At 44.9% G+C, this 22,696-nt stretch overlaps 1 protein-coding gene across 1 annotated transcript in view; it reads right to left on the minus strand.

The window, feature by feature from the left end:
* Window positions 1-18,804: 18,804 nt before the first annotated feature.
* TMEM38A (transmembrane protein 38A) overlaps window positions 18,805-22,696 on the minus strand; it is a 34,332-nt gene continuing 30,440 nt past the window's right edge. The window contains exons 5-6 of the mRNA XM_043911081.1: window positions 21,188-21,305; window positions 18,805-20,397 (exon numbers count right to left, since the gene is read on the minus strand). Coding sequence (XP_043767016.1) covers window positions 20,170-20,397; window positions 21,188-21,305 — 346 coding nt within the window. The 3' untranslated portion in view covers window positions 18,805-20,169. The remainder of the gene's footprint in view (window positions 20,398-21,187; window positions 21,306-22,696) is intronic.

Below are 22,696 nucleotides of genomic sequence, written 5' to 3' on the forward strand. Positions count from 1 at the left end.
CGTCAGACTGAGCCATGGAGCTTGCTGCTCCAGGTCACATCATGATGGAGCCCCCTGGACAAAGCTTGGTGAGCTGGATTCCTGGGGATGTTATAACAAAGTCCCACAGACAAGGTGGCTTAAAACAATAGAAATCGGCTCTTTTTTAAAATATATATATATTTATTATTTATTTAATTAACTTGGTTGCACCGGGTCTCAGTCACAGCATGCAGGGTCATGCTAGACCTTTAGTTGCACATGGGAGCTAGTTCCCTGACCAGGGATCAAACCCAGACCCCTTGCCTTGGGAGTGCACAGTCTTAGTCACTGGGCCACCATGAAAGTTCTCAGAAATCTATTCTTTTCCATTTCTAGATGCTGGAAGTCCTTCCTTGCCTCTTCCAGCTTCCATGGCATTCCTTGGCTTGGGGCTGCATCACCCAACCTCTGCCTCCATCATCACATGATGTTCTTCCTATGCGCCTGTGTCCAACTTTCCCTTTCCTTACAAGGACATGGTCTACCCTAATCCATTTATGACCTCTTCTTAACTTGATTAACATCTGCAAAGACCCCATTTCCAAGTAAGATCATAGTCACAGGTGACAAAGATTAGGACTTGAATCAAACAAGTTTATGAAGAGACACAATTCAACCCACCATACATGGGTTTGGAGAACACACACAAGGTGGTTAATTCAGTTGCTGCTGCTGCTAAGTCGCCTCAGTCGTGTCCAACTCTGTGCAACCCCATAGAGGGCAGCCCACCAGGCTCCCCCGTCCCTGGGATTCTCCAGGCAAGAAAACTGGAGTGGGTTGCCGTTTCCTTCTCCAATGCGTGAAAGTGAGAAGTGAAACTGAAGTCACTCAGTCATGTCCGACTCTTCTCAACCCCATGGACTGCAGCCCACCAGGCTCCTCCGTCCATGGGATTTTCCAGGCAAGAGTACTGGAGTGGGGTGCCATTGCCTTCTCTGGTTAATTCAGTTAGTGCTATTAAAATATATATACATATATATACATATATATATATATATATATGACTTAGTGAGTAAAGAACCTGCTTGCAATGCAGGAGACACCAGAGACACGGGTTCAATCCCTGGGTCAGGAAGATACCTTGGAGGAGGAAATGGCAACCCATTACAGTTTTCTTGCCTAGGAAATCCCATGGAGCCTGGTGGGCTACAATCCAAAGGGTCGCAAAGAATGGGACAAGACTGAGTGACTAAGCACACATGCATGACTTTGGCCAAGCCCTTCCTTCTCTGAGACTCCGCTGCAGTATGGGGGTGATGACCAATACCTCCCTCCTGGCCCATCTGACTGGCCCCCAGCCTTCTCCATCTCATTAATGGCCATTCACTCACTCAGCTGTTCAGGCCCCAAACCCAGAGTCATTCTCAATTCCTCCCCATTGTCCCCAGTTCGACCCTTCAGGAGCCACCCACCCAGTCCAGGCTCTACCATCACCTCTGCATTCATTCCTGTCTCCACCTTGATCCACTGAAGTCTGTTTCCATGTCTCAGCCAGCTGGTGGCTAATCTCTGGTTGAAAACTATTCAGTCTCTTCCCCCGACATTTAGAGTAAAAGCTAGTCTTCTTAAAAAAAGACCCTACTTGCCTCTTTGACCTCATCAGTCACTCTATGTATCGCAGACTCACGGGAGAAGACTGAATAGAATCCCCCCCAAAAAGGTGTGTCCAAGTCCTCACCCCTTGAACATGGGACTGTGACCCCCCAAAGGGCCTTTGCAGATGTAATTAAGAATCTTGAATGAGATCATCTCCGATGTTAGGATGGGCTCTAAATCCAATAAGTGTCCTTGTAAGAGAAAGGCAAAGGACTTCCCTGTTGGTGCAGAGGATAAGAATCTGCCTGCCAATGCAGGGGATACGGGTCTGATCCCTGGTCCAGGAAGATTCCACATGATGTGAGCCACTGAGTCCCGGTGCTCCAACTACTGAGCCCATCCGTGCTCTAGTGCCTGCGAGCTGCAAGTACTGAGCCCATGTGCCCTAGCTTGCGATCCACAGCTAGAGAAGCCACCTCAAGGAGAAGCCCATGCACCACAGCCAGAGAGGAGCCTCTGTTCTCTGCTACTATATTAAAAAAAAATGTTTTTTTTTTAAAGAGAGAAAGGCAGAATGGGATTTGGGAGGGATAAAGAGGACAAGGCCCAGTGAAGACAGAGACAAAAAGACTGGAGTGATGCAGTCACAACCCAAGGAACACTGACGCCCCCAGAGGCTGGAGGAGCCAAGGAAACATCCTTCCCTAGAGCTTTCAGAGGGAGCTCTGTAGTACTAACAAGGAACAATTCTCAATAGACATAGTGGGGAAAACAAGGTACAAAACAGCAGGTATTTTTAAAAAAGAAGATGCGGGGACTTGTGGTGATCCAGTGCTTAAGAACCTGCTTTTCAATGCAGGTCACGTGGGTTCAATCCCTAGCCAGGGAATTAAGATCCCACGTGTCACGGGACTAGTAAGCCCACATGTTGCAATTAGAGAAGCCGTATGCCACAATGAAGCCTGTGTGCCCAACACAGCCAAAACAAAATTTTAAAAAATATATAGAGAGAAGATGGGGATACATACTGTTATGCTCATATTGTTATGCCCGATGTCCGAATCCCCGAGCAGGAATAGAGAAGGCCTCCAAGACAATGCAACTCGCAGGAAGGGAAGTTTATTACTGACTCGAGCCAGGACTCTCTGCTGCAACCAACGCAGTGGTGCGGGTCAGAGAGCCCCGAGCCCAAGCTGTTACACAAATTTATAGGGTGAGAAGCAGATTGGTTACATGTTTGCAAAGCAATTTCATTGGTCAAAACTTTCGCGCACGCGACTTTCCTGGGGGTTTCCACCCCGTTCCTAATTTCCTAATTGGCAAACAGCGGTCAGTATTAAGTGAAAGCTAATTGGTCCTAATTGGCAAACAGTGGTCAGTGTTAAGCGAAAGCTAATTGGTTGTGTCCAGGTGGCCTGATAATCTTACCAAGTAGGAAGGCCTACTCTCGCCTCACAATATATGCTGTGCTTAGTTGCTCAATCTTGTCTGACTCTTTGCAGCCCCAAGGACTGTAGCCTGCCAGGCTCCTCTATCCATGGGATTTCCCAGGCAAGAATACTGGAGTGGGTGGCCATGCCCTCCTCCAGGGGATCTTCCCGACCCAGAGATCAAACCCAGGTCTCATGCATTGCAGGCAGATTCTTTACCAACTGAGCCACTAGGGAAGCCCTTACATGCTCACATAGGGAAAGAATATTTTTTAAAGGGAGGATAGCAAGAGGCCATGGTGGTGTCTGGGGAGAGAGACAGAAGTTGGGGATGGGTAGGAGACAGGAACACTGCTTACCCTTTGAAATCTTTGCATCTTTTATCCCAGAGACAGTCTTTATTTTAAAATGCTGGTTAGGGGACTTTCCTGGAGGTCCAGTATTCAAGATTCTGTACTTCCACTCCAAGGAGCACGGGTTCCATCCCTGGTCAGGGAACTAAGATCCTCCATCCTGGGCAGCCAAAACAATTTTTTTTAATTTTAAATTTTTAGCAGCACCTGAGACAAGAGCGACACCCGAGACACCAGTGAGACTCATGACACCCACAGCAAAAGTGGCACCCACGCCAAGAGCAGAACCTATGGCAAGAGCATCACCCATGGCATGGATGGTTAGAAAGCTTTTGGAGCAGTGCTGCCTCCATAGAATTTCCTGAGATGATGGAAGTGTTCTCTGTCTGTGCTCCCCAGACACCTACCACACATGGCGATTGAGTGCTTGAAACGGAGTTAGTTCCACAGAGAAAGGAAATTGTCAGTTTTATGCAAGTGTCATCCATTTAAATTTAAATGGCTGTCAGCTACCAAATTGGACAGTGCAGCTGTGTAGCATGATGCACAACATCTTAGGATTAAATATTGGGTGAAAAGACCCAGGGCCAGAAGTGGAGGTACAATTTGGTAGATATTATGCTTTTTTTTTTTTTTAAAAGAAACAGCTAGATGTACAAAGGGGAGGTGGAATGACAAGAAATAGAATAAAATACAACCTGCATCTGGAATTAAGGGTTATTTTTCTTTCTCCAAATGTTCTGTGACAAGGCTACATTTTTTTAAAGAAATATATGTATTTATTTCTCTCTATATAGTATGTTATGGGCTTCCCTGGTGATGCAACTGGTAAAGAACCCACCTGCCAATGCAACAGACATAAGAGACACGGGTTTGATCCCTGGGTTGCGAAGATCCCCTGCAGGAGGGCATAGCAACCCACTCCAGTATTCTTTCCTGAAGAATCCCGTGGACAGAGGAGCCTGACAGGCTACAGTCCATAGGGTCGCACAGAGTCGGACATGACTGAAGTGATTTAGCACTCACTCATGTTTAACATGTTGTATATGATGAATGTATGCAGTTTAGTAAATTATATACAGCATATTAATTTACTGTATGTTATGCTATAGTGTGTAGTAAATTAAATCACATATATTTTTGTATGCTGTGTGATAGCACATGGTATCACATTAAATTAAATGACATATACTATGTTCACCATATGCTATTATGGTATATAATCAAACTATATATAGCATATTAGTTTATTATATGCTGTTGTAGTACATAGGAAATTAAATGGCATACAATACATTAGTGGGCTCCCCTGTGGCTCAGATGGTAAAGAACCTGCCTGTAATGCAGGAAACCCAGGTTCGATCCCCAGGTCAGGAAGATTAGAGCGACTAGCACTTTCATTTTTTCACAGTACACTAATGTACTTGTGCTGTTTATAGTACATAGTAAATCAAATTCCATATAGACTATACTATATCATAGTATACTGTTATACTAATGATACTAAATATAATTCAGCTGTCCTCAGCTACTCAAGGCCTCATGCCCCTAAGTTTTACAAGCACCAGACTGTCCAACTCCCTGGACAGTTACACCTGCTCTGTGTCCAGCAGTCCAGCGTTTAAGCCTTTTCCTGTTCCTCTGGGCAAATGACTTCACCTCTCCAAATGTTAGTTTCCTCATCTGCAAAACAGGAAGGTTATCCATGCCTCCCAGGTGCTAGAAATCACTTCTCCAAATGTGCTCAGCACGCCCCTGAGGTCCCCCAGATCCTTTCCGGGACCCACAATGTCAGACCCCCAACCATGACGTTAACCCTGCATCATTTGCCTTCTTCTGTGGGCTGGCATTTACCCTGAAGGTACTCAGGCATCATGCTGGTGCCTTAGCAGAAATCAGCAACAGCACCAAACATACTAGAAGTCATGATACTGTTCATCACAGCACCTGTGCAGAAAAAGGGGTTGGAGGGAGCCATTGTCACTTGATTTTATCGCTGAAGCTTGATGAAATAGTAAAAATTATTAATTAAAGAAAATTTCAACCCTTGAGTATATTTTTCCCCTTCATTCACTTTCTCATACTATTTTATAATTCATGTATGGTTGGATTGACTCTTCAATGTGCAGGTTAGCAGACTTTGGCACATGTGCACATTAATACTACTGTGGCCACAATCTGGATACTGACCCAACTAGCTTTATCATTCCCTCAAACTCCTTGGTAGAAAGTGAAGAACTAAAGAGCCTCTTGATGAGAGTTAGAGAGGAGAGTTAAAAAGCTGGCTTAAAACTCAACATTCAAAAAACAAAGATCATGGCATCTGGTCCCATCACTTCATGGCAAAGAGATGGGGAAACCATGGAAACAGTGACAGACTTTATTTTCTTGGGCTCCAAAATCACTGCAGACAGTGACCTCAGCCATGAAATTAAAAGACGTATACTCCTTGGAAAAAAAGCTATGATAAACCTAGACAGCATTTTAAAAAACAGAGACATTACTTTGCTGACTAAGGTCTGTATAGTCAAAGCTATGGCTTTTCCAATAGTCATGTATGGATTGGCGAGTTGGACCATAAAGAAGACTGAGCACCAAAGAATTGATGCCTTCAAACTGTGGTGTTGGAGAAGATTCATGAGAGTCCCTTGGACAGCAAGGAGATCGAGCAAGTTAATCCTAAAGGAAATCAACCCTTCATATTCATTCATTGGAAGGATTGATGCTGAAGCTCCATTTAGCCGCCTGATGTGAAGAGCTGACTCATTGGAAAAGACCCTGATTCTGGGAAAGATTGAAAGCGAGAGGAGAAAGGGACAACAGAGGATGAGATGGTTGGATGGCATCATCAGTTCAATGGACATAAGTTTGGGAAAGTTCCGGGAGCTGGTGATGGACAGGGAAGCCTAGTGTGCTGCAGTCCATGGGGTCACGGAGAGTTGGACACGACTGAACAACTGAACAACAACAAACTCCCTTAGGCTGTCTGTTTGGACATCCCTCCCCAACTCCTGGCATCTTCCCATTCCTCTGTCAAGATAAGTTCTCTTGGAGACTTCCCTGGTATTCCAGGGGTTAAGACTTCACTTTTCAATGTAGGGAGAGTGGGTTCAGATCCCTGGTCAGGCAACTAAGATCTGACGTGCCTCATGGCCAGAAAACCAGAATGTAAACAACAGAAGTAATAAGGTAACAAATTCAATAAAGACTTAAAAAATGGCACACATTATTATTTTTTTTAAAGCTAAGTTCTTTTGGAGAATGTCATGTAAATGGCTTCCCTGGTAGGTCAGATGGTAAAGAGTCTGCCTGCAATGCAGGAGACCCAGGTTTGATCCCTGGGTCAGGAAGATTCCCTGGAGGAAGGAATAGCTACCCACACCAGTATTCTTGCCTGGAGAATTCCTTGGGGAGAGGAGCCTGATGGGCTACAGTCCATGGCATGGCAAAGGGTCAGACTCGACAGAGGGACTAACACTTTCACTTTCTTTTCCATCAGTCTTTATCTACTCAGGGTATTTGGATGATGGATTAGTGTCCTGGGCCTGCCTGGAGGGCTTAGAACAACACAGGTTTATTCCCTTAGGCTTCTGGAGGACAGAAGTCCAAAATCAAGGCATTAGCAGGGGCGACACTTTCTCCCAAGGCTCTAGGGAAAGAGTCTTCCTTGTCTTTTCCAGCATTTGTGATGGCTGTCAATCCTTGGTGACCCATTGTCAGCTTGCACACACATCACTCCAGTTTCTGGCTCCATCGTCACCTTGCCTTTTCCTCTTTAATGTCTGAGTTCAGACATTAAATGTAGCTTTCCTCTTCCTATAAGGACACCAGTCTTACTGTATTAGGGCCTAGGCTGGTGGCCTTGTTTTAACTCAATGACATCTGCAAAGACCCTATCTCTAAATAAGGTCACTTTCTTAGATACTGAAGGTTAGGACTTCAATACACCTTTTAGGGGCACACAATTCACTGCACAATAGGTGAGCCCATGTCTCTTTAATATTTTGTGTGACAAAATGGGAAATAAAGCCGTCCTATTGAGCATTAAGTTCAATGATCATCTCTAAAAGAAAAGCACTTGAACAAATTTTGGCATCCAGCTGGCATCCTTTTTCAGGGAACACCATTTTTATTTGAAATATCTGACAAACTATGATTCAGACTTGGCTGTTTGGCAGACTTTTTCTCAAAAATGAACAAAAGGAGCCTGTTACTTCAAGGAAAACAACTGTCAGTTCTGTTGCCAATGATAAGATATAAGCTTTCAAGGGAAATCAAAATTTTGGAAATTCCATGTTTTCCACTGTGTGACCACTTTCTGACATTTTTAAAAGGCTTTTTTTCTTGCAACAGAATGGTGGTGATCTTAACGAATGTAGCTTTCTGTTGTTGAATAAGAAAGCATGATAACCTCTGCATAGTTCAGGGAACCGATATTTTCCAAGTGACCAATGCTACAATATTCATAGGAGGTGCATTCAGATGGACCAAAAGTTTTAATGTAACCAAGCCTATTGGGTTGAATGGGGACTGCCAGAAAGATATATTCATGCTCTAACTGCCGGAACATGTGAATGTGACCTTAGTTGGCAAAAGAGTCTTTGCAGATGTAATTAAGTTACGGGTCTCAAGATGACACCATCCTGGATTACCCAGATGGCGTCTAAATCCAATGACAAGTATCTTTGTAGGAGAAAGACGAGAAGATATAAACACAGAGGAGCGGTCAATACGATGATGGAGGCAGGAAGTGGAGTAAAGAAGCCCCAGCTGAGGAGTGGAGCCACCAGAAGCTCAAATAAACTAAGAAGTATTCTCTCCTTGAGGGTGCCACGTGCAAACGCCCCGGGGTGAGAGGCAACATAGCGAGTTCAAGAAACTGCACAGTTTGGAGAGGTTCAATATGATATATAAGATACAACAAATTTACATATAAAAACTAACAAAATAGACACTTTCTTGAAGTCCAGAGAGTAAATATTTTCAGTTTTGCAGATCAGCCTTTGGCTCAACTATTCAGCTCTCTCACTGTTGTTTGAAAGCAGCCACAAACAATACATAAACAGATGGTCATGAATGTGTACCAATAAGATTTTATTTCTGGGCACATGAAATTTGAATTTCATATAATTTTCACTCAGCATGAGACAATTGTCCTATCTTTCCACTCCTGTCATTAAACAAGTATAAAATCCATTCTTAGTTCAGGGGTTGTACAAAATCAGGCAACTCTAAACTAGCTTAAGAAATAGAACATTTCCAATACTTGAAAGATTCCTGCAGCCTCCCCTAGTTATGTTCCAAGCATGATTTTGCATCTCATCTTCAGAATTCTCTTCATTTGTGTTTGTTTTTTTTTTTGTTGTTGGGGGCGGGGGCAGACACTGTTACCAAACCAAACTTGAGTATGCTTACCAGCACATAGTGTAGTCATTCTACTGACACCAAGTTATGTCAAAGCAAAGTGCTGTGTTTATTGCAGTCACCAAGTGAGGAGTCTGGGCAGCTAATGCTCAAAAGACCCAAACTCTCCAATGTCTTTCAGGAAGAGGTTTTTAAGGACGAGATGAGGGAGAGGGTTTCAGGGTACATAATCAGTTCACAGGCATTCTTCTGAGTGACTGGTGGTGAAATAATCACGAGTCAACATGATCAACCTTTTGGTTCCAACTGATCTGTGGGTCTATGTTTGGGGTCAACATACAGTTAACTCCTTCCTCCTGAATGGGGGTTTCAGTATCTGCAAAATAGCTCAAGAACATGGCTCAGAATATTATCTATTATCCTTGAGAATGAACTGAGAGTCTTTGACTTTTTTGGGTCAAGTATCCACCTGCCAATGTGGTACATTGGTACACAGAGGTAAAGAATCCACCCGCCAATGCAGGAGACACAAGAGGCACAGGTTTGATCCCTGGGTTGGGAAGATCCCATGGAGAAGGAAATGGCAATCCACTCTAGTATTCTTGCCTTGAAAATTCCATGGAGAGAGGAGCCTGATGGGCTACAGTCCATAGGGTCACAGACAGTCAGACACATACACATCATTATCTTGTCTTGCTTGACTGTTTTTCTTTGGTTCTGCATTTTCTGCTTTTCTGATTTAAATGTGTTCTTTGGAACTTGGGGAAGGCCTAGAAGACTAAGTTTTTTCTACAAACAAGAGGCAGGCAGAGAACATGGAAGTGTCTCTCTTTGCCATGTGAAAATACAAGAACACAGCTATTCACAAACTAGGAAGAGAGCCCTCACTAGACAGTGGATCTGCTGACAACCTGATCTTGGACTTCCCAGCCTCCAGAATTGTGAGAAATAAACATTGCTTAAAGAGCCCAGTCTGTGATAATTTGTTACAGCAGCCCAACCTAATTATGGTAGATTTTTACTGAGGAAATGTGAATACTTGAGGGATACTCAATACTTGAGATGCCCATTTGTGGGGTGCCACAGAGTTTGATAAAACCTGCTTTGGTTTTACCTAGTTAATTGTACTGTTCATTTTTTCTAATAATTATCAGAGTTTTGGATTTAGAGTCTTAAAAATCATCCAGTCCAGGGCTGTCAAACTTTTCCTTCAAAAGGCTAAAGAGTCCATATTTTCAGCTGTGCAGGGCGGTCTCTTTTGAAATTACTCCACTCTGCTGTTATAGCTCCAGAGGGGCCATAACAATGTGTAAACAAATGAGTATGGCTCTGTGCCGAAAAAACTTTATTGATAAACACAGGCAGTGGGCGGAATTTGGCTTGTGATATAGTTTGCCTATCCTTGACCTGGTCCAACATTTTCACTTAACAGCAGGTGAAAAGCATTTATTCTCAGAACTCATTCTCAGGCCTGCCAAACATCTTGTCTTGGTGCCCTCACTTTTACCTCTCAGCTGGCTTCTGCGGGCTCAATTAGGTGCTTGTACCCTCCACTAATTAAGCTGGGACTTTTCCCAGATACCTCCAGGCAGGTACCAATCAGAAAGTGCAAAGTAAACACAGTTATAACCACCCATGTCAGTGGTAATTGTTGATAATAGCCTTATCTTGGCTAAGCACTTGTTCAGCCTCAGAGACTCTGCCAAACTCTCCTGTGTGTGTATTTCATGCTTCCCTAAAGGGACTGAGAGTCGTGAAGAGGACAAAGCAGCTCTCTTAGGATGAGTTAGGTGTGGATTTCAATTCTGCCCCTACCGTCGTGTCTATGTGACTGATGTCGAGTCACTTAGCCACTGAACCTGATTTTTCCCCTTAGAATGTAAGCCACTTCAAAAAACATACTGTTTAGAAAATACCTGCTTATGTGCTTGGCATGTTTCAAGTGCTTAGCAGAAGATTCTAGGTGTAACTGTGGTTTGCATTTGCTTACGAGAAATAGTGGATAGCTTCTAAAGGGACCCCAGTGGGCCCCTGCACCTGGTGCCCATGATTTTGTATAATTCCCACCCTTGATTCTAGGGTTCTTGGAATTTTCTTTGGATGAACATAATACAACAAAAGTGATTGGATGTGATTCCTCAAGTTTTTAAATATAGAATTACCATACGATCTGGAACTTTCATATGAGTGCTTTCCTGGTATCCCAGTGTTAAAGAATGCACCTGCCAATTCAGGAGACACAAGAGACACAGATTCGATCCCTGGGTCGGGAAGATCTCCTGGAGTAGGAAATGGCAATCCACTCCAGTATTCTTGCCTGAAAAATTTGATGGACAGAGAAGCCTGGTGGGTTATAGTCCATAGGGTCGCAAAAAGTTGGACATGAGCCCACACATGCATCAGAACTTCCACTTCTTGGCATATATCCAAAAGAATACTGAAGAAAACTTTGAAGATGTTGAAAATGTTCCATATCTTAATCATGGCAGTAATTACACGAGTGCATTATTTTTCAAAACTGATCAAGTGGTACACTTAAAATGTGGATGAGAAGTGATGAAATGTCACTTCCAAGATTAGGCTGTAAAAATCTATGACCCAGAAATTCCACTCAAAGGTACATAATCCAAATTCTGAAAACAGGTATTCAAACTAATCTTTATAGCAGCATTGTCTACAATAGGCAAAAGGTGGAAACATCCAAATGTTCATCAATGGATGAACAGATAAACAATATGTGTAATATTACTCAGCCATAAAGAGCAATAAAGTTCCAATCTACATTACAATGTGGATGAAGCTAAAAACATTGTAAAAACATTATCCTAAGTGAAAGAGACCAAACACAAAAGGGCACATATTGTGTGATTCCATTTATAAAACAGGCAAATCCATGGAGATGGAAAGCAGATTGGTGGTTGCCTAGGGCTGCAGAATTAGGTATGTGGAATGACTGCTAATGGGCATGAGGTTTCCTTTTAGGGGAATGAAAATGTCTTGCGACTAAATAGAAATGATGGGTATAAAGCATTGTGATTATACTAAGTGCCACTGAACTGCTTACTTTAAAATGGTTAGTTAAAACTAACAAACCACTGTTATGTGAATTTCACCTCAATTTAAAAAAAAACTGTAACTTCCACTTTGCTAACAGGAAAGATGCTGGCTTTGATGAATTTTGCTGGATTGAAGAGGCTCCCATGGCTGAGAAACTGAGGGCAACTTCCTGCCAAAAGCCAGTAAAAAACTGAGGTCCTTAATCCAACAGACCACAAGAAACAAAATTCTGCCAACAACCATGTGAACTTGGAAAGCAGATTCTTCCCCAGTCAAGCCTTAGGATGAGACCACAGCCTCATCACCCTTAGTTAATTCTTAATATAGCCCATTGTAGAGGCAAGATGCTTGAATTTCAAGAGGTACACTTCTGGTGGCACAGTGGATAAGAATCCACCTGCCAATGCAGGGGACACAGGTTTGATCCCTGGTCTGGAAAGATCCCATATGCCAAGAAGCAACTAAGCCCATGAGCCACAACTCCTGAGGCTGTGTGCTGCAACTACTGAAGCCCTCAGGTCCTAGAGCCTGTGTAACAAGAGAAACTGCAGTGAGAAGCCCGCACACTGCAACTAGAGAGTAGCCCCCACTTGCCACAGCTAGAGAAAGCCTGCTCAGAGCAGTGAGGACACAGTGCAGCCAAAAATTATTTTAAAAAATTAAGCATTAAATAAAAAACTAACACATTTTTTTTAAAGAGATAAATTCATTGGCCTCAGGTCACATTTTTAATAAGTTTCTCTGAGATTGAACCCCTGTTCATGCCACCTAACATCTGTTGGAGGTGCAAACACCTAATGTAGTTTGCTTGATAAATATTCTTTTGATGCTTCTTTCCTTTTCTTAGGTGAAGAGTGGGTAGAGGTATCACTTCATGGTTTCACAGACAAGATTTTGCAGGTTTCTCCCTACTGAAGAAAAGTACAATGTACTGTGTGTGGCTGAGTGTTTTTGTTTTTTTGTTTGTTTGTTTGTTTGTTTTTTTACAAATTGAAGACCTGTGGAGACCTTGTTTCAAGCAAGTTGAGCGGCACCATTTTAACAACAGCATTTGCTCACTTCATGTCTCTGTCACATTTTGGTGATTCTTGTACTATTTCCGGCTTTTTGATTGTTATTATACTCTTCATGCTGATCTATGATCAATGATCTTTGATGATACTGTTGTATCGGGAAGTGTCCTTAAAAAAAGAAAGGGAAAGAGACAGAGAAAAGAACAGGTAAAATGGAGATACAGATATGAGCGATGGTGGTGGCAAGCCAAGAAGCCGCAGAAGCTGAAAGAGGCAAAGAGCATCTTCCCCTAAAGCCTTCAGAAACAGCACGCCCAGACTTCAGATTTCTGGCCTCCAGAACTGTGAGACAATAATTTCTTGTTGTTCCAACTGACCAAGTTTGTGGTAATTTGTTAGAGTAGCCACAGGAAGTTCATACACCCATCTTGGATTGCTGTAATGACCACCCCTCCCCCCAAAAAAGGCATGTACATTTCTAGCCAAAAGGTGTGGTACCAAGAAATAAAGCCCTTGGAATGTGGCCACTGTTCTCTTTCTTTGTAGAACTGGACTCTGGTACCCAGTGGCTCTGCATCCACCCCATTGTTTTCGCGACAACAATCTTCCTCTTAATGGAAAGCAGGGTCTCAAAGAAACATCACTTTGATGACAAGCAAAGCTTCTTTACTTATTACTAAGTAATAAGTACTTTACTTATTACTTAGTAATAAGTAAGTACTTTACTTATTACTTAGTAATAAGTAAGTACTTTACTTATTACAAAGTTTTACTTTCCATATTACTCAAAGCTATGATTTTTTCCAGTAGTCATGTACAGATGTGAGAATTGGACCATAAAAAAGGCTGAGCGCTGAGAAATTCATGCTTTCGAACTGTGGCACTGGAGAGCATTCTTGAGAATCCCTTGGACTGCAAGGAGATCAAACCAGTCAATCCTAAAGGAAATCAACCCTAAATATTCTTTGGAAGGACTGATGCCGGAGCTGAAGCTCCAATACTTTGGCCACCTGATGCAAGGAGCCAACTCACTGGAAAAAAAAACCCTGATGCTGGGAAAGACAGAAGGCAGGAGAAGGAGACAACAGAGGATGAGATGGTTGGATGGCATCACCGACTCTTTGGACATGAGTTTGAGTAAGCACTGGGAGTTGGTGATGGACAGGGAAGCCTGGCGTGCTGCAGTTTATGGGGTTGAAAAGAGTCAGATACTACTTAGCGACTGAACAACAAAAACCTGAGAGGTATTTGTCCACCAGTGTTTCAGTACTTTCTCACAATAGCCAAAAGGTAAAAGCAGCCCATAGTTTTCATCAATGGATGAGTGGATAAGTAAAACGTGGTATGTCCATGTGCGTGTTCAGTAGTGTCTGATTCTCCTCTGTCCTTGGGGATTCTCCAGGCAGGAATACTGGAGTGGGTTGCCATTTCCTGCTCCAGGGGATCTTCCCAACCCAGGGATTGAACCCATGTCTCCTACGCCTCCTGTATCGCAGGGGGATTATTTACTGCTGAGCCACCAGGTATGTCCATACAAAGGAATAATATTTACCCTGAGAAAGGCAGGAAAGTCTGACCCATGCTACAACATGGATGAACCTCGAAGACATCATACTAAGTAAAATAAGCCAGTCATCAAAGGACAAACACTGTATGATCCCACTTCTGTGAGGTCCCTAGAACAGCCAATGTCTTAGAGAAAGAAAGTAGAATGGTGGGTGCCAGGGCTGGGGTTGGGAAATGGGATGTTTGTGCTTAATGAGGATAGAGTTTCAGCGTGAGAAGGTGAGCAATTTCTGGAGATGGACAATGGTGATGGTTGCATGGCAATGTGGATGTACTTAATGCCACTGATCTGTGTATTTAAAAATGATTAAGATGGTGGGAATTCCCTTGTGATCTGGGCTTTCATGCTGAGGGTGTAAGATCCCCAAAACTGCCCAGTGCAGCAAAAAAAAGAGAAAAGGTTAAGATAGCAAATTTCATGTTGTGCATTTTACAATAATAATAACAATACCATGCTGTGTATTTTACAGCAATAATTAAAAAAACATGTGTGTTTTACAATAATGATACCATGTTGTATATTTTACAATAATAATAAAACCATGTTGCATATTTACAATAATAATACCATGTTGTGCATTTTACAATAATAATAATACCATGTTGTGGATTTTATATTAATTTGATAATATGATAATAATGATAGTAGTGATGGAGGCTTCCCAGGTGGCGCTAGTGGTAAAGAACCTGCCTGCCAATGCAGGAGCCACAGGAGCCGTGGGTTTGATGCTTGGGTTGGGACGATCCCCTGGAGCAGGAAATGGCAACCCACTCCAGTATTCTTGCCTGGAGAATCCCATGGACAGAGGAGCCTGGTGGGCTACAGTCCAAAGGGTTGCAAAAAGTTGGACTTGACTGAGCAACTGAGCACACACAGAATAATAGTAATAGCAATAAAAGAACTTTTCTCTCAAGACCAAAGAAACTATGGAGCCTGACTCCTGCTGCTAAAATTACTCTGGACTTGAGAGCGGGCCATCGGAGTTCCCGCACTACCCCAGATGGCAGAGTCAGCTTGCCCAGCCAATCATCCCCCAGCCAGCCGGTGGCTTGCCCATCCCCTTCCCAAAATAGGCCTAGAGGCTATTTTGGTACAATCTGTTCTCTCATAAAATGAGATCCCAGAACATTCGTGCTGGACTGCAGGGAGCTGGCTTTCTACCAGCAGCCGGCAGGTGCTAGATGAGCCAGAGCAGACTCTCTCTGGGGACTCTACAGAGCTGGCTTTGTGATCCAACTTCAGTGGCTCCTGCTGGTAGTCCTAGGAAGAAACTGAGGGTCTGAGAAGGGGGTTCACATGCCCAAAGCCACACAACCTTGAAGGTGAAAAGACAGGATAAGAACAGGTCTGAGAAGCTTCAGAGCCTATTCTGGCTTTCCTTTTCTTTTTGATTAAGTAGAATTCTCAGCATAGGTCCTGTGAGTTTTGACCATGATCAAAAATCAGAACAGTTCTGCCCCCTCTCCCCCTGAAACTCCCCTGGTCCCTTCGATGACAATCTCTCCTCCCACTCCTAGACCCTGGTACTCACCGATCTGTTTTCTGTCTCTATGTTTTTGCCTTTCCTATAGCATCCCAGGGGGCTTCCCAGGGGACTCAGTGGTAAAGAATCTGCCTGCCGATTCAGGAGACACAAGAGTCGTAGGCTCGATCCCTGGGTCGGGAAGACCCCCTGGAGAAGGAAATGGCTACCCACTCCAGTATTCTTGCTTGGGAAATTCCAAGCACAGGAGAGCCTGACAGGCTATAGTCTATGGAGTCACAGAGAATCGGACACAACTTAGTGACTGAACAATAACAACAGAACATCCTACAAAGTGAGCACACAGGATGTAGCCTGAGTCTGACTTCTTTCAGTGAACAAATGCATATGTGATTCATCCACATTGCTGCATGTGTCAAAAATCCGTTCCTTTTCTTGGCTGAGTAGTTTTCCATTGTACGATCGAGTCATTGTATGCTGTTCACCCACTCACCAGCTGAAGGGCATTTGGGATATTTCCAGGTTTTGGTGATTACCAAAACCAGCCACTATAAGTATTTCTTGTGTGAACTTGAGTTTTTGCTTTACTTGGAAATGGGATTGCTGTGTTATATGGTCAGGGATGTTAACTTTTATATGAAACTACTGTCTTCTCACTGTCTTCCACTAGCAATGCATGAGCATTCCAGTGGCTCCAAATCCTTACCAGCATATGGCATTTTGAGTTATTTTTATTTTTCTCACTCTAAACAGTGTTGTATTCATTTGCTAGGGCTGACTTAACAGAACACTATTCACAGTTCTGAACACTGAACTGTTCAGTCGCTCAGTCGTTCAGTCATGTCCAACTCTTTGCGACCCCATGGACGGCAGCACTCCAGGCTTCCCTGTCCATCACCAACTCCCAGAACTTGCTCAAACTCATGTCCATCGAGTTAGTGATGCCATCCAACCATCTCATCCTCTATTGTCCCCTTCTCTTCATGCCTTCAATCTTTCCCAGCTTCAGGGTCTTTTCCAGTGAGTTGGCTCTTAGCATCAGGTGACCAAAGTATTGGAGCTTCAGCATCAGTCCTATAGATAGGGTGACTTAACATAAATTTATTTTCTGACAGTTCTGGCAGCTAGACATCAAGGTGTCAGCAGCACATTTGGTTTCTTCTGAGACCCCTCTCCATTTCCTGTAGATGGCCATCTTCTCCTATGGCCTCACATGGCCTTTTCTCTGAGCATGTCTGAGTTCTAACGTCCTCTTTTCTAAGGACACTAATGTCACACATCTATTCTCTTTGGTGAACTGTTCAAATCTTTTGCCCATTTTTTATCAAGTTTTTTTCCTTATTCAAGTTTGTTTTCCAGCTTTATTGAAATGCAATTGATGTATAGCTAACTGCACACTAGGGCTTCCCAGGTGGCTCAGTGGTAAAGAATCCGACTGCCCATGCAGGAGACTCAAGAGACCCAGGGATTCATTCCCTGGGTTGGGAAGATCCCCTGGAGAAGGGCTTGGTCACCCACTCCAGTATTCTTGCCTAGAGAATCCCATGGACAGAGGAGCCTGGCAGGCTACAGTCCATGGGGTCACAAAGAGTCAAACACAACTGAAGCAACTTAGCATGCACACACACCTGACTGGTATATAGCTCCATGAAACCATCACCATAATCAGGAAAGTTAAGACCTCCATCACCTGGAGTTTTCTTCTACTTCATTGCCATCCCTCCCACCCCCACCCCCATCTCTCTCTCTCTCCCCAAGCACCCACTGACTAGAAGTTATTATAGATGAATTTGCCTTTTCTATAATTTTTTATGAAGGGAATCATCCCATATGCATACTTTCTGGTACAGCTTTTTCCCCCATCACAATGCATTTGAGGCTCATTCACGTTATTGTTTGTTCCTTTTTATTACTGGACACTATTCATTCAGTTTGTTTCTTTTTCTTTTTGGCCACACTGCGTGGCATGTGAGATCTTAGTCCCCCTATCAGGGAGCACACCCAAGCCCCCTGCATCAGAAGCATGGAGTCTTAACCGCTGCACCACCAGGGAAGTCCCCATTCACCTTTTGATGGAACTTTGTTCGTTGTTTCCAGTTTGAGGTTATTATTTAAAAGCTGCTATAAATATTCATGTCCATGTCTTTGTGTGGACACATATTTTAATTTCTGTTGGACAAATACCTAAGAGTGGAATGTCTGGGTTAAAAAGTAATTTTTAAAGAAACTGCCAAACTTTCTTAACTTTACTTTTTAAGAAACTGCCAAAGTGTTTTCCAAAGTGGTTGCACCATGTTATATTCCCACCTGCCATGTATGAGAGTTCCAGTTTCTCCATATTCTTGCTAACACTTACTGTGGTCCGTCTCCCTAATTTTAGTCCTCTAGGGGGTGTGAAGTGGGATCTTTCCACCCATTTACCTGATGGCCAAGGATATTGAGCATCTTTCATGTGTTTATCTCTATGCCATCCTGTGTATTCTTTATGGCAAAATGTCCACCCAAATCCTTTGCTCCTTTTAAAATTGAGTGGTTTACTTGTTAGTGAGGCTTAAGAATTCTTCATATATGCAGGATCCACTCCTGTTATCAGGTGTGTGATTTTCAAAGATTTTTTCCTAGTCTGTGGCTTGACTTTCATTAACTGGGTTTTGCACAGAGTCTTAGCTGCAAATTAATCCCGTTAATCATCCAACCTATTTTGAAGGGTAGTGATAGTCATCATCCTCTTTTTCCCAAGCAACAAACAGGCTTAGAGAAGGGGAAGCCTGATGACCTACAAATGGCACAGTGAGGATTAAACCCAAGTCTACCTCATCCAAAACCCCACAGACTTCACCCACTGCCTCTATCTCCCCCTGGTGACTAAGGGCTAGCATGAGCTTCATTCTCCTAGAAATTCCATGTGTCTCTAAGTTTACAGACTCCCATTGTGCCCTGAGGCCCAAAGAGCAAGAATGAATCAAACAAGCCATCAGGATTCTTTCACAACAAATTTATTTGCTGATCCTTCACGCTGAGCCTCGACAGACATGCAAGAGGAGGAATTTGGGGGCCCTGCAGCCTCAGGACCCACCAAGCTCCCAGGCATCACCAGATCAAGGCACTTTTCCAGTAATTGGGCAAAACCTGGGACCCCAACAACCCAAGGCCTATGTGACACAGCCACAGGCTGATGCCCTGAGCATGCCCTGAGCACCCACATGCAAAGAACAGTCCCAAGCCAGCCAATTCTGGGCCCAAATCCCACCTGAGACTGGCCATGCCCCACCCACCTACCCCTCTTGAATACCCTGGTGACCTAGGCTGAGGTGGAGGTGGCCAGAAGGGGCGCTCAGCTCCCACTCCCCTTGCTCACCCTGAATCAAGTCCCCAGCCTGTTCAGTAGCAGCACGCGGTTTGGCACATAGTAGGCAAGTCTTTGTTGAATGACTGAGCGAGCGGCAACGAGGATGCCAGCACTGAGGGAGGTCTCATGGAGCTTCTGGAGTCTAACAGTGAGTGCTTGAAGCCCCTGGACTAGAGCCAGATCTTGGAACCCCCGCCTGGCCAGCTGCATTTCTTTGGTTTAGGGGGCAACGTGAAGCCAAGGATCAGAACAAGCCTCCCCTACCCCTCCATGCTCTCAAGTCTAGCCTAGACACAGCTACTGAAGGCCTCCTTTGTTCCAGGTAACTTGTGGGGTTCTCCAAGCCACAAACGCAAAAGATCTAAAGCGCAAAACTGTTTTTTAAGCACGATGAACCTCCATCAAGGCCTCACCTCCTGACTGCATTGTGCTTCTGAGCTTACAAAGCTGGTTTGTCAGGTCCAGCCTCACATCAGCCCTTGTATACAGAATGGGGTGAGGGGCCGCTATACTGATGGGCACGCAGGGCTCAGAGCAGGTGGCAGCTTGCCCAGGGATGCCCAGGAGAAGTTGACAGGAAGAGACGTGGAAATCACAGCAGCTACCTTACAGCAGACAGGAAACATCCGTCAAATGGATGAGCCTCAACATGGCTTGAAATTCTTTCAGAGTCAAGGTGTCATTTTAGAGAGGGAATAACAGGACCAAGAACATAACTGCCAGGGTTACCGGTTGGAGCTATTGCTGGGATTCTGTGGACTGCTCCCCCAAAGCTGTAACTCTATGGGGACCTGGCAGAAGAAGAAAGGGACTCCCATTCTTATAAATGCCCTTCACCCCCCATAACTCATTTAACCCCCCACACCAGGCCCGGAGGTTGGGCTGATGGCCCCAGTTTGCAGACAGGGAAGCAAAGGCCTGAAGAGGGGAGAACTGAGCCCAGGTCCTGGGTCTGGATCTTCTCCCTGGTGCCCTGAAGACCCCCTGGGTTGCCCCCTAATCCGCCTTCTTGGTCTTCTTCTTCCTGGAGCCCTCACTCAGCTCCTCCTTGGACTTGGTGGGCAGGGGTGAGTGTGGGGAGCCAGGCCCGCTGCCACCCTGGGATCCACCGTGGTTGTTATGGTGATGGTCGCCCCCTGAGGCCGACCCAAACAGCACGGGGCAGACGTAGGCTTCCAGGACATCAAAGGGGGAACTGTGGGAGTGGGTGGCCGTCAGGAACACCTGAGGTGGGATGACAGAGGGACAGGAGACAGCGAGAGAGCCAGCAGGAGGAGGAGGCAGAAGCAGATTGGGGTGGGGGGATAGAGAGAGAAGATCAGAAAGTCAAGGGCAGAGGGAGCCTAGACTCAGATTTCTGGCGGCATGCACCCCTAGGAAGGTGATCGACTATCCTGCTTTTTGCAGGATGCAAAGATTTTGGTGCTTAAAATCCCAGCCAAACCGGAACAGTTGGTTGCCTTTTCCCCAGGAATATTCCCACCCACCACGCGCACACCTGGGCTCAGAGAGGAGCTATGCTTGGTCTGGGGTCACTCACTCCCTTCCTCTATTCAGTGTGGTCCCCTCCTAGGGAGCCAGCAATGAAGTTCCCCAGCTCCACGGGGCAGGGAATGGTGTGTGGCCCCGAAAGACCTTTCCTGAGTAGGAAGTGACTCCAACTCAAGGCCTGAAGGTTAGACCAGCACCATTCCTAATCCAGCCCGCTCTCCATATCCAAGGCACAGAGCCCCCATACTCCAAACAGACTCCATACTCTCCTGCTTTCATCTTGGCCTTATGGGGTCCTCTGCCTGGAAGACCTTATTCTGCTCACTCTCACACCCTCCTGCTGGACACTGATCTTCTCACACCCTCCTCTCAGGCATGAAGCTACTGACAAGCTCCTCCCCACCCCCAACCACCTCGACTTTAGGGCTGTCCTTTCCCCAGACACCCCAAGGCTATCAGCCCAAGTTTCCCATCCTCAGCCCAGGAAGCATGGGTCAGCATTAGCCAGGATGGGAGGACTTACCTTACACGATACCATGAACATGGTGAAGATGAAGATGAGGCTGGCTTTGGACACTGGGAGCCAGCGGGTCTGCTGGAGGGTGAAGAGGATGGCTCCATACAGGCTGGCCTTGGTGGGGCTGGATGGGGTGGCTCTGGTTATCTGGAGGGTCTAGATGGCTCAGGGCTTTGTTCCTCTGGCCCAGAGCCCCTTCTCCACCCACCCCTGCTGTGCCCAGCTCCCACCCCAGCTTCTCCGGGGTGCACAGTGGGAAGATGCCCATGTGACATGGACGAGATGGTACCTCCCTGTGCAGTAAAGAGTTAACTTGGTGCAAAGAGAGCTCTCTCCTCTGGCCTGCTCCTGAGAGGTACCCATGAAGTTCTGCCTGGTAGGAATGTCTTTGTTCACCTAGGGACTCTAGGTCACACCAGATGATAACGATGTGATTTCGGGTGGGGTCTAGGGCCGCATGGTATCAGCTGAACCTCTGGAGGGACTGAAGACTGAGGTTGGCCATCCAGGATGTCAGTTAGGTCCATGTGACCAAGCTCCAGGAAAACCCCTGAACACCGGGGCTTGGGGGAACACTACTGGGTGCCAATCTTAAATACATACAGTCACACATGGATACTGGGAGCAATAGGTGCTGTTCACATAGCTCCTCGGAGAGGGGACGATTGGAAGCTTGCACCTGGTCTCTCCCCGGATGCTATCCCTTGTGCCTTTTGCCTGTGCCAGTTTTAATCTGTTCCCTTTTACTCTAATAAACTATAACCCTAAGTATAACAGCTTGGCCAAGTTCTATGCCTCCTCCTAGCAAATCATTGCACCCGAGAGTGGTCTTGGGGACTCCTGAACAATGCACTCCCCTGGAATGTGGGATTATGACACACAATTATTATTGATTTTCCTTTTCTTCTTTGAAGAATAGGCTTCCAGTATTCTGACTTGCCCATGAGCTAAGTGTGTGTCATGAGGATAAAATGAGACAATGCCATGTTTTGCAACATATGACATGGGAGGTTGTTTTCACTGGCACATGTTGTTGATGTTCAGTTGCTAAATTGTGTCTGATCCTTCGCAATTCCATGGACTGCTGCAGCATGCCAGGCTCCTCTGCGCTTCACTATCTCCCAGAGTTTGCTCAAATTCATGTCCATTGAGTCAGTGATGCCATCCAACCATCTCGTCCTCTGTCATCCCCTTCTCCTCCTGCCTTCAATCTTTCCCAGCATCAGGGTCTTTCCAATGAGTCAGCTCTTCACATCAGGCGGCCAAAGTATTGGAGCTTCAGCTTCAACATCAGTCCTTCCAGTGAATATTCAGGGTTGATTTCCTTTCTGATTTAGGACTGGTTTGATCTCCATGAAGTCCAAGGGATTCTCAAGAGTGTTCTCCAGCACCACAGTTCAAAAGCATCATTGGCATATAAGTGAGTCTTTTAATGTTGTCATATTTTAATGGCAATAGCTTTATGGAAGAAAATTCAACTAGCCTGATCCTTTCAGGTGTTTTAAAAATGTATTA

Source organism: Cervus elaphus, chromosome 9 (assembly GCF_910594005.1).
Source record: "Cervus elaphus chromosome 9, mCerEla1.1, whole genome shotgun sequence".
Classification (NCBI taxonomy): Eukaryota; Metazoa; Chordata; class Mammalia; order Artiodactyla; family Cervidae; genus Cervus; species Cervus elaphus.